The sequence below is a fragment of the Rhea americana genome, unplaced genomic scaffold, assembly GCF_003343005.1.
Source record: "Rhea americana isolate MKP2758 unplaced genomic scaffold, rheAme1 scaffold_15, whole genome shotgun sequence".
Taxonomy (NCBI): domain Eukaryota; kingdom Metazoa; phylum Chordata; class Aves; order Rheiformes; family Rheidae; genus Rhea; species Rhea americana.
The window spans coordinates 2,492,769-2,505,989 of NW_028185594.1; the positions used below are offsets into that span (position 1 = coordinate 2,492,769).

Genomic DNA, 13,221 nt, shown 5'->3' on the forward strand with positions numbered 1-13,221 from the left:
TCCACTGCTGCCTTGCATACCTGGAAGGAATTGAAGAAGAGCTCACAGTGCATGCGGATCTCCCAAGCAAGCCCAGTGAATGTATGTGGTAGGCACACAAAGACAATATAGTGTACACCGAAGACCAGGATGAGAACCAAGGTGGATTTTGCTAGCTTCCTGCAAAAAACATAAGAGTCTTTTTATATATATTTTTATATACATACACACACACACACATATATATATACATATATATATGCCTAAGAAAGGGTTGCCCCCAGGAAACCACGTATCTAAGCTAAGTCTCTTCCTATCCCCCTCCACTCAGCAAACTGACCTCTTAACGTACTTGTAAGAAGTCATTTTCAAAGTATTTTTGTAATGAAGCAACACATCTAAAACAAAGCATGAAGATTCAGATCTGTTTCTGTTCTCTAAACATACCTCAGCTCAAACTTCATCTACATTAGCTGGTAATCCTTAAGTAACTATTTAGAAGTTCAGGATTCTGGTGCAGCAGTAGACAAATGCACCACTAGTAAATTAGACCTGTGGGGACATCTATGCTTTATCTTCAGAGATCAATAGCACTCTTTACTTGTTTTGGAAGGTCTACAAKCTCATGGGTTTCAGCAGGATTTAGCTAAAAGAAACAGAATATGAGTTTTAATACAAACTGATAAYACTGGTAGAGAGCCTACCACAGAAGATAACCTTGAATCAATGGACCRTGAGTTGATTCTGTTTAAATTATATGGAAGATATATATACCAATCTGTAACTAAGGACTTCAGTTTCCAGAGGGAAAAATGTCAGCAGGGAAACAGCAAGTAAAATCAACTGAAGAGCGTAAGAACTCGAATGAGGAAGTGGCTTTGAAATTCTTGAAGTTAAAAAAAGCACAAACCATTTACATTTGCCTCCCAAGTAAGGTGAAGGCTATCTGTAGACATGTTCTGGATATAACTTGAATAGACTCTTCATAGGGGTATTAAAAATTAGCAGAGAGAAGATAAAGAATGGAAAATGCAACCACTTCACAAAGAAAGTTGTATTGTGGAGTATGACCACATTGCACACCAAAGATGGTTTGGGATACAGCAGAGACCAGATTCTTCCAGATCTGAGAACCTCTCAGTGAAACACACCTATTGCCGTCCCTTCAAAACAGCAGTGCCCAGTCTCTCCTGTGGCTAGCAAACTTCCTTGCCTAACACATAATAGCTTGTGAACATGATTCTTCACCTATTTATTCTATTCCTCTGTACAGAACTTTCTCTCARCATTCTATTAAAACACGTTCTTAAATTCTGATGAGAACCTAGTTGAAGCAGTTACAAATTTGGTGTCAGAAGAATYGAAAAGTGAAGTATCATTATCTCAACTGAAGGACTACCACATCCCTTCCCTCAATCTATACATCAGAACATGTATTTATTTGTAAGACGTATAACTTCTGTTACGTATCTGAAAGAGGTAAGCTTTACATAATGACTTGCATCCAGAGAGATGCTGACAGCTTTCATTAGGGAAGAGTAAATTGTTGAAAGCRTATTTCTGCAAAAATCACACAAGAGTTTTTCTGTGTGGGGAYAGTCCTGAAATTGTTTTAGTTTAGTTTTAGAAATACCCACAGCTCTAAGCAGCTGGTAGAACAGGACTAGTGCAAGAATATCACATCCTCTACAGCAACAATGAGGTTAAGATTTTGCACTTTAGATCTTACAGCACAGCAACCAGTTAACCTTGGAAGTTCTTCAGAAACTGTATTTTAACCACAAAGMTGATTTAGTCTTCATAAAGACTTCTGCATGACTCATGCTGTATTGAAGAACAGTTTTTACTTAGAACTACTAGAGATCTAGTTTTTAAAATCTTGTCCAGAAGACGTACCTATACTGCTTTCTTGTGTCATAGCCAACAGCATGCGTCTCCCAAATTTTAGTTGCCAGAACCCGTACAGTATTCAGGAACAAAACGAAGTTCAGCTATAAAATAAAAAAAATTGCAAAGAGAAGAAACAAACCGCATTTAGTAATCTTGCCAATATTTTTTCAAACCTCAGTGTACAGAAGAGATTTTGCAGAACAGCAAACTCAAAAACAGACACTTACCAGCTGGAAAAGGGCATTACTGTRCTGTTGTTTCTTCAAATTTATGCCTTTCCTCTCAAACAGCCTAAAATGGTTAATAAATAAGGCCTGCCTTCATGTTCAAATACAAAGTGAGCTCTTGTTAATAAAATTCCTAAAATCCGTGCACCAGGCTATTCTGAAAAGGAAATTTTAACTATGTGGAGGGGGAGGGGAAACATTTTTCCTGACTGCAGCCAGTGTTTCTGCAGTGGTAAACAGATGCAAAAATGAAGAGGAATATGATAGACTAGAAAAGTTTGTTTCAAGTTTATTGTAGCAAAAAGACAACATGTGGATATCCTACCAACAGGACTCCTTTAGCATGTAACTCTGCAATAATATACCATACAAATACAATGTGTGTTTTAAAATATTATCCCACTTCACTGTGTCAYATCACACTCTAGTAATCAACTCATTTATCTCTAGTGAGAACTTTGCTGCAATAAAAGCATCCAACACACACAAGAATAAACTATACCATATATAATAAATTTTSATAATGTGGACTTGCAGATCCATGAAGAAAGAGCCAATGCACAGTGCATTAGCTTATCATCTAAAAATGACCTCAAGCAGATTCTACAGTTAAAAGGAAGAAATCATCACCATACTCCTTGTGGCACCATACTCYGTACTCAGGATGCTCACAACTCACCGTAAGGGCCCTCTACACATATGCATGCACACAAAACACACACTGAAGTTATCAACCATAGGAAAGTGAGCTTCAGACCAGAAAGAGGAGTAAACACTAGAAGGCGTTAAGTTGTACAGAATTTGAACCAAAAGATCACTGGAATTGGGCTAATAATAAATCTTCGGTTAGATTGTTAAGACTTCACTTAAACTAATTCTCAGCTTTACCTACATGGTGCACTCTTTTCATTCCTAGCAAGAATCTGAGTACGAAAAACACTGGGAATTCAAGTGACCTGTTCTGTAACCTGGGCGCAACAAACTGATAGAGAATGTGGGCAGGTTATTCCATAATTCTGGAGGCAACGAATGACATCACCTTATTTGTAAGTGCACCCCTTCAGGTACTGCAGAATACAGTCCCATCATTTCCTAACATAACTCATCTTCCCTAGCAAAGTCAAGAAACTTTTTTAACACACACACACACACACACACACACCCCAAGAGATGTGTATAAAACCTACCCCAATAGCTGCTAAAATTGGTGCTTGATAAATCCATTTGATCTCTCCAGCACTCAGCTCCCAGCATCTAAAATTGCAGAAGAAACCTAACAGTTACTGACAACATAATTAAGCAAATTACTATTCTAAAGCTTGACYAAGAATAGCCCTTTTCCATCAGTGAAATCACGTGTAGTGTGCTTCCCAGTCTGGTTAGCCAAAAATTTTAGGAAGAGTAAGCTCTCTCACTATTAACAAAGTCTATACTATCATCTTCAAAATGAAAACAGATGTCTTGCACTGAGACAAGCAATTCCTTTTTGCTGGTGTCATCTCTTGCTGGCATTCTTAAATACTTCTAAAGCAAAAGTAATCTATCTGCATGCTGGGCATTAAAGATTTATCCCCCAACAGAATCAAACCCCACCAAAAAACTTAGCTCTCCACTGTCTGTTGACAAATGTAAAAGTTATTTTATAACAGCTGGAGGGAGAAAAAAAGATAGGAAAAAAAGCACTCTCAGAATCGATCTTCAACCACAAGCCACGGGGGGGGGGGGCGAGGGGGAAAAGAAATAAACTATTAAGCTGATAATTAAAAGAAACAGAGGAAAAAGGAGAAACATTTTATTAGACAATCATGCCTAGTTTTGACAGTTGCTGATAAACAGTGAGGGAATAAGAGTTTGTCTCTAACGTTCCCCCAAAAGACAAATTTAAGTAACACAACCCTTATTTGCTGCATAGTTCACTGAGGAAAGACCGTTTTGGAAAGACTGTTTTTGAGCACAAATTTTCTCCACAACCGCTTTAAACACAAATACGAGACTTGAACCAGCAAACATTTTGACAAGAGGCATGACATGACTATTTGCTATGCACTTGCTTGTCATACTGTCGTACAGTTGAATACATGCTGCAAGACAGGCCTAAGCTCCAACTTAATGAATATTTGCTGCTAAACATCTCTGCATTCAAGGGCAAGAGTGGGAAACTTTGCTCACACCAAACTCCTTTAAACAAGTGAGACTCTCCTATTGGCTCTGCTCCTGCAACATAGTTCTTCAATGTTAAGGAGTACACTCAACACTAGGATTGTCATCTCATGCTAGATCCCTAAGAGATAATCCTCCATTCCCCACCCCCCACCCCGCACCTCTGCCCTCTCCATCCAGCCTTTTTTGCTGTCACAAGCAAGACGGAGCACACACTCATACACATGGTAAGAAACATGAAAATACCAGTGGATTACTACAGGGCACCATGTATCAAACTACTGCTTAAGATGCTGCTTTCCTGTGAACCTGTACTACATAAAAAGATGCAGCACTGAAAGAAAAAACAGACACTAAAAACTAGCAGAGACTGGAGTATTTCCTTAGCTCCTTTTCCATGGGTAAAGATGGTAAATGCTTCACAGCAGCTTGTGTTGGTAAGATYACAGCTTTGAGGCTCATCAGGGAGGCTGCCAAGTCATCCCTGGAAAGCATCAAACAGCAAGGTAGTTCTAGAAAAGGAATTATGTTCAACAGCAGAAAAATGCGTTTTCATCTGGTGTCTGTCTCCTGACTTAAAGAAAAACCCTGGCTGAGAATGAGCTTGTTTTAGCCATCAGTTTATAAAGGGTAGGGGCGGAGGGGGCACGGGAAGGAAGCACAACAAAACAACAACAAAATCAAAGCAAAGCACACCCCACTGCCTCTAAAAGGGATTCCACATTTAAAACTTCACTTCTGAAAACTGGGCTTTAAACACCAGTGTTCCTTCCTTACATGCATCTGCAGTTGCACRCTCTTTAGTTCAAATGGATGCAATTCTCTTTAAAGGAGTCAGGCATATTCCCTAGAGAGTCTATTCCCTAGAGAGCAGAGTCATTTACTGAGCAGGAAGTACTGCCCCTCAAAGTTGTTTGGTTTTGATTGCAATTGAATGAGCAACATGGAGAAACAGSTGACATTCATCCAGGCTCAAGCTGACAGATGACTACTCCGTAACTGCCAAGGGGAACGGTTTTCTGACTTTGTCCAAATCTTAGCAGAAAAGCAGCTTTTTGGAGCAGTTATTTTCTGTAAAAATTAACGGACATTGCTCCAGCAAAAGAGGCCTTTAAGTGTTTCGGTCCACGAACCACATATTTAATTGACAACTTTCCAACTCCAGGACTGCCAACCTAACACTTGGATTCTCTTACACAGCCACATTCTGTTCTCTAATTTATGAAACATCTACAGATTGTGCAYGTAAAGTTATCTGAGCATACGAATTGGCTTATGCAAAGAAACTAACAATTACAACTGACTTTTCTTAGCCTCCTAGCTATCATGAAAAAAGGCTGCTTTCTTTGTCATGACTGTAGCAAGTTAAGAAGCATGTGCTATAGYGCTGTAGGTCGCTCGGGCTGACCTTACTTATGCCAAGAAATCTTCATCAAGTTTCAGCACCTCTTATTGACAAGGCAGTTGATGTAGGGCCCAGTGGAATACAGCAGCAGCATTACTTATACCGTCTCTTCACAGACCATATCTTATAYAGGGCCCAATCTTCACAGGTGCAAACCTCCTGGGATAATTTATCAGCTGAAAAGGGTACATTAATAACTTCAACTGTCTCATGCTACACTGAGATGGATATGGACATGTACATTTTAGTGRAGTGATTCTGTACATACACCAATGACACAAAATCAGAATCAATTCCTCTCTGTATTAAAGCTAAAAGCTATGGTAGTATGCCTGAAAATGGTGACATTTTTCCAATATTCACCCAATTATGTTGCAACACTTACCAACTGCTATTGAACAGCTGAGCACAAGGAAGAAAATGGGTAAAAAGATAATCAACTCCACCTAGGGCTAGCAACACGCAAGCAATACAAAGCACGTGTGCTAACCCTTTGGAGGGAACACCCACAGCTCAATGTCAAAAAGCAACATTAAGTCCTTCATATTTCAGTTATGAGTGACCCTTGCTCYAAGCCAAGTGAATTTTCAGAAAAGCTGGTGCCTTAGTTTATGGTCTTTTGTAACAGTCAAAGTAGACAGCATCTGTACTGTCAAGCATTCTTTATTTTCAGCTGTGTTACATATTGACATTTTTGGAAATTGAGATGGCCAAGTTTTAAATGTAATCCCAATTCTGATAAAGGTGAGATGCTTCCACATTAACTCTAGGAAGCAGCATAGCAGACAGATTCTGCAAGGACACATTAGATGCATTTTTCTGGTGTTTGGCTACACAGAAGAGATCTGGAACTCAATGCACTGCCCTTACATACAGAATTACACAGCTCTGTAAAAGCTGGATGTACCTGCATCAACTGGTAATACATATATATATATACGTGCTTGTCTAGAAGTACAAATCTGTCCCTAATCAGGGCTATAGACTCAGGTGTTTGGCAYTGTTAGAGTTCTCCCTGTGACATCTGGATATGACTCAAGTTTTAAAGGCAYTGCTTTCACTAATGTCACATCAAAATGGTGACTGACACTTGAATACAAGTGAAGATAAGTTTCTATTACTGCATCTTGTAAAATTTAATAGGTACTTTTCATTACATGAGATTTACTTCAAAGCTTCATATAGATCAGAACATAAAAGCAGCAGATGTCCTTTATTTCTCCTAAGAGATGTCTCTGCCTTTCCTTGGTCCATTAGATTTTCAYTCGCCTCCTCATATTTTACAGCCTCGTTACTACAGTTAAGTGCAACAGCTCTCGCTACAAAGCAAAGATCTGAATTCCAAGACTTTTTAAAGCATTCATTGCTTAAAAAATAAGACTGATGTGACTAAGCTAAGCCTGTGTTCCCCACAGTCTCCACTAATAACCTCAAATTCCTTGACCAGTTCTAGTGAAGTTGAAACGGAAGGGTAAAAGGCTCCAGGATGCCGTCTTCTTCATGTTTTCCGAAAGTAGGTTGTTAGACAAAAGAAACCCTCAGACCAACTACGCTCAGGGAGAGGGGTGATGTTAGCGCAGTTCTCTTTAGATTATCAGAGAGCACATAGCTCAACCATAGAGGCACAGCCAAAGTAGGTTTGTCCYCACTGTTCATAAAAGCTTACTTTCGCTTGCATATGCTGTGGTGAAACTAGGGTTTTGTCACTTCTCAAGGTTCCTTCATATTACAACATTGTCATAATCTGACATGCCTCCAAGAAAAGGGCTAGCTGAGAAACACAGGGCTCCACACATTTTCAAAGACCCATTTCTCCTGATCTCAGGACTCCTGCAGGCACTGACTAGAAAAGCAGTCCTTCTTCCTACCCCTCTGGCCAGGTAGCTGAATGGCTAGAAACAGAGTGCTAAGATGCAATCTCTTCCCCACACACAGTAGAATAACCACACTATGGTTATTAAACTGCCCCAAATATCCCTTGCAAAGGGGTTCAATACAGAAAAGTCCTTTTTACAAACTCTATCCCAATAAGACAAGYGATGCTTACATGAGTGCTCCTCCTTTCATTATAGCCTTAAGYACACCCTGCTCTTAAAACCTAAGAGAATTGGTAAAGTTGGGATAAGGATGTCCTTTTGTTATGAATGACAGCAGGTACTAGACAAAGTATGCAGAAATGTAAAGATGGAAACAAGTCCAACTGCTTCTAGCAACAGCAGACCAAAGCCCCTTCCTCCCTGACTTTTTTTTTTTTTTTGCTTACCTTTCATCTGCTACTGTTGCACGAGCCACTGCCCAGGCCACAACAAAGACAGCTGGAAATCCTGTCAGACAAGAAATTGATGGAGAGCTGTTAGAACAGGGTCATCTGCAGGGTGACAACTAACCAGATCAAAAAACCGCTGTGTCTGTCTTATGGCAGCAACTTAATGGACAGCAACTATTTTAACAGAAGTTCAGACTGTCAGGAAATAAAGCTATTATCAGTAAACCAAATGCAATACACAACAGGAAGATTAAAAACTAGCATTTTCAGATCAACCCAGCTTCAGTCCTAAAGTATAGCTACTTCTGAAAATTTGAGCAYACGAATATCCATGGAACAATTCTTACCTAATGAAAAGTCAGTGATGCTGGTGAGCAAACTCATTCTTATCGACTCTCAGATTTCAACTTCACTGTTTAATCACACTAAAAGAMAATGTTTCTGTGTTTTACCCATGCAGCCCAAAACAGAAATCACAAAGCTTCCCAGTTCTTTGCCAGTATGCAAGAACTGGTCATCTCAATTTGTTTCTGAAAGAACATGGACCCACATAAACCAAGGTTAACAGTAGTCAGGGACAAATATAACACCCTATACAGTGCTTCCATTAAGTTTAACAGCAATTTTTACTGTTGACTTCTGGAAAATGAATACAGAAAGCTTCAGCTACAGTATCTCTGAAAGAAGGAAGAATATTTGTTACCTCAGTAAGAGAAGCAAAGCTACCTAACTTTCCAATTTTCATAGAAACTTACACTTACCCCTCCCACTGGCAGAGGAGCTCTTTGGTCAGAGCAAGGCTTGTATACGTGTAAAGCTCTAACCTTTACTTCATGTGTTAATGGCATGAATGAGAGGAATGGAGCTACATGCTAGCTAATGGTACATGGATGAACCATATGGGCCACAGGGAGAAGCAATGCCTCTGAACACTAACATTGTAAATGAATACTGGCCAGGGAAATACAGCAGTTTGGAGAATTCTGTTTCATAATCTTATCAGCTCGAAAAGCTCTGATTTCTGAGATGCAATATGTAGGAACACTCTAATGAGAAAGGTTCAGGAGAGCAATACATTTGCACTGATGTAGCTAGAAAGAGTTGCAATGGAAATTGAAGAGTTCTAATGAAAATTACTTCCTCTCTTGAGTTAATGGAAATGGCATCAGTTGTGTGACTGCACTTGAACACATACACAGAGGTATAGGAATTATTTGCAGTAATATGGTACTTCATTACCCTGAGTTCTTCAGCACCTTTTAAAAGAAAAAAGAAAAAAAAAAAAAAAGAGAGAGAGAGAGCACTAAGCCTTAAAAGGACAGAGCACATATCTACAACAATTTCACTGTTTCAAGAAATACGCTTCCTAGTTTCACTGAAAGCCTGCACATTCTTAGAAACTATCTCCTCTGTAGAGGCTACATGTATCGTAAGCCCCACTTGGTCACACTGAATTCCGCTGAACCTTTTGCAGGGGCAGAGAAAGCAGATCTTCCCTGACTACTAGTGATGCCTGAATGTTTGTCCTCGGAACAAATGTTCTCAGATTCATTCATCTCAAGCAATACCTTCAAAATCAGTGAARTACTAGACTGCAAACAGAAAATGCCAGAAGGGTAAAAAGGAACAGAGCAGAGACGGGCCCTAGGAAATGAAGGATAAGAGAAGAATCCTTCATTTTCCCGGGTATGCTGTAACACAGACCAGAAACATTGCTCCTGTCTGTCACACGTGACTACTTAACATAAAAAAAAAACATTTGCCGGCTGAATTCATCAAGGAACTAATGAGAATGTGTGAAACAGCAAGTGAAGTAATCTGGTCACACCTATGAGAGAAGGAGGTGGAAGACATTTAGAAAAAAATTCACTGATCTTGTTGGTCACAGAACAGCAGGCACCCTCCCGAGGATACTCGAGAAGCATGTTACTCTACAAGCCTTACCTGAAAAATCAAGTCCATAGAGCTTGGAATGGCCCCACAACTACTGGGCATGAGGTCCAATGATGGCGCCAGAAGTGTTATTTGTATGCAGCGCAGCTGTTCTGCACAAGCACTGCAAATCAGACTCCTGGGATTTGCTGGGCTGTATTCAGTTATGCTTGCAAACAGGGTGTCCAGAGCCTCTAAAGCCGTTACATCAGCTATGCATTCTCCATTARCCTTCACTGTGCTATACATGGATGCTACAGAACAACACAAACAGAACCTGCATCCACATGGCTTTGGAGATCATCACTCCAGGAAATTACTCCTCMGTTCCAGCTGCTCACCAGCTATTGCTTTTGCCTAAGGAAAGAGAACTATGGTCCCAGTTGAAAATCCAGCAAAACAGCGATGTGGAATGAAAGTCAAGTAAAAATCTCTATTGTTTTGATCTCACTCTCAGAGGCTGACTTAAACAACTTACTCTAACAGGTAAACACCCATAACAGGACAAAAAGCATGCTCTAAATCTTCACACAAGCACTAGCTCCTTGATGATCCTGGATAKTTATCTCATTGCAACTATTTGACAAGAAAACATCCTTTTTCATTGCTCCACAGCGTGAGGTCAGCCATCTACTCTATTTCCCACAGAGAAACAGTCTCTCTTCTGCAGAATGACAGCCCACACTGAAATGGCCACTTGCCTGTGAACGATCACATGATATAAAAAAAGCCATCTGATTAAACTATTTGGTCCATATTGAAAAACACTCATGTTACCCAAACTCCTGTTTCTCTAAAGCAATACTGAAGTAGAAAGAGATGCAGCTTGAAAAAGTTATTCCAAACCAGTACGTTTCAAGTCAATTCAGATCTCTTGGTTCAGTAACACCAATACTTTGATCAAAAAGAAAGGTTCTTGCAACAACAAGACGACTACCAACTCAAACAAAGAAAAACAAAATCAAAAAATCGAGGTTTGAAGCATCAGAATTTTTTGTAGCATGGAAAACTTACTTTTCTACTCATTTTCAATGTAATAAATATCAAGCAAACTCCATTCAGACACTATCTTAGAGTTTTTCCTAAAAAAGCATCCCACTTGATATGGAGGGGAAAAAAAAGAAAAAACAATACAACTGTTTTCCTCTTTAAACTAGGACTAGTGAAACTATGAAAAACAGAAATATTCCCTTCTTCCTTCATGAAAATACAGAACAAGCATTTCTATAATTTGAATACAGAGATTATTAATTACAAGCAAGATCACAATTTAGAATAACATGCTAAAACCTGCTTAAGCATGAATTAACTGAAGTGACCAAACCTTTAAAAACATATGGGATCCTGTCAGTTTGTAAGTGAAAGGACTAATCAATTACTACCCTTCAAATGCAGACTACAATTCCCTGAAAGAGGACTACAGACTGCAATACCTACTGCACCTATTGACGCAGCCATTTTCCCAGACGTACTTGTTATAAGGAAGCCTCTATTTACAGCATCTTGTTTCAAAATCACTTAAAACAAGGTATGAAGTGTCAATGGTAAGGTAAAAATAAGACACAAAGTGATTCTAACAAGACATGCATTACCAGTGCAGCAGTCGCAGAGGACTAAGGACATGACTTTTCCAGTCACTKAAGAGCATATGTTCTTAGTTTAATTTACAGAGTTCTCAAAGTATATCCTTACCCTCTCCTAGAGCTGGGAAGGATTTGTTTCTAATCTTAACATTCCACAAAWTCAAGATGTAGGACTCTCAACCATTTCACAGGGTGTGTCACAGAAACTAGTTCACATGCAGAAGGCCATGCAGGAAACCAGTGACAGAGAGGATGATGTAACCCAGCCAGCCATGCTTTAAGTTTCATGCACTGACATCCAGAGAGGGTGCATTCCCAAAGCCATCTCTGCCTCAAAAAAAGGCATAAGAGAAACCCAGGTGCCTTACCCCAGCCTATCAAGGTAAAGCCCCAGAGGTACTTGCTATCCGAAAAGAAAGCAACAAAGATTAGGCTGTGTAAGTAGAGGCCTTCCACCAGGATCCAGTAGTAATTGGTGGCCAAGAAGTAAATGAACGTCACTACAGCAATCTTGCACCCAACCTGTCAAGCAAAACTACAATGAGTTAGCAAAACAGAATACAGCAACCTGCCTTTGTACCACCAGTGCTCTATTGAGAGACTTTCATGTCTTATTTACAGCAGCACTTAAAGGAACCAAGCTCCCATGTATTAGTATTCTTGTATCTTCAGGAGAACTGGAGGGCCAAATRAAAGCCTGCAAAGACACAGCAGCTCAGCCCTAAAAGGCATTGTGCAGGTGGGTTCTACACAAGCTTTGCCCATAGTGTCACAACTGCTGTGCCAGTGCAGCCTCCAGCAACCTGCAGCTGCTTCACTCGAGCACAGAAGGTCACATCAGGAGGGCAACTCACAAATAAGCAATACAGAGACTGTCTCATCCTCACTACTACAAGTCCATCATTGACAAGCGTAAGTTGGGAAACAGCGACATTTAGGGGGCATGGGCATGGGCAGTTTTCAAGTATGGCTCCTAAGCAACACAACCGAAGTCTCACTTTTCCCATCTTGATGTTTAGATGGAGGCAAGGGACTCTAAGGAATTTTTAGAAATATCAGACTGACTCAATGTTGTCATCTATATGCTTTTAAAAGACATCTCACTAGGCACTGGTTCTCGCCTTCATTATTTAAAACCCTTGGAAAATGCATCATAGCTACAGGAACCCAACTCTTACACCTTAAAGCCCTTGCCCTGTTTTCAAAAGCTGGACTTCTTCAGAGCCCACACGATACAGGTGCTTCACAGAATCTTCATCTCGATTCCAAACAGACCARGTTCTCCACCGGATTTACACTGCCTGAAAGCCTGATCTAATTTCTCTTATTCATTTCATCCATTTTTCAAAGCAGTGCAACTTAACACACAAACAACTTTGCAAACAGGCTCATTAACACCAACAATAAATAGYGCTTACATATCGTGACTTGTCCACAGAAGGAGGTACTGCAATGCTTTGAAGATCATTTGTCAGCAGGGAGTCCAGCTCTTTGATCCCCACGTGAGCATGCACTACTTTGTCCTTGATAAAGATGCTGACAGCTCTTAGCATAAAGGAGACAAACAAGTGCATGTGGATGTAATTCCTCGTGCAGTGCAGCCGTCTGTGGGAATAAAGTCTGTTTTTAAAAAAAACTACTAAAAAGAGAAGGAACAAATACTTGCAAGGACATCTGCAAAACCTGGAATTGAGGAATTCTTGAAAAAATTCCAACAAGAAGAATGAGATTCAAATGGCAAAATAAAGAGGGTCCTCCAGGAAGGCTGATTTGCACWCT

At 39.9% G+C, this 13,221-nt stretch overlaps 1 protein-coding gene across 1 annotated transcript in view; it reads right to left on the reverse strand.

The window, feature by feature from the left end:
- Positions 1-13,221, reverse strand: part of PTH2R (parathyroid hormone 2 receptor) — a 30,759-nt gene that overhangs the window by 4,356 nt on the left and 13,182 nt on the right. The window contains exons 6-11 of the mRNA XM_085299546.1: positions 12,861-13,047; positions 11,811-11,964; positions 7,925-7,985; positions 3,284-3,350; positions 1,876-1,970; positions 21-159 (exon numbers count right to left, since the gene is read on the reverse strand). Coding sequence (XP_085155672.1) covers positions 21-159; positions 1,876-1,970; positions 3,284-3,350; positions 7,925-7,985; positions 11,811-11,964; positions 12,861-13,047 — 703 coding nt within the window. The remainder of the gene's footprint in view (positions 1-20; positions 160-1,875; positions 1,971-3,283; positions 3,351-7,924; positions 7,986-11,810; positions 11,965-12,860; positions 13,048-13,221) is intronic.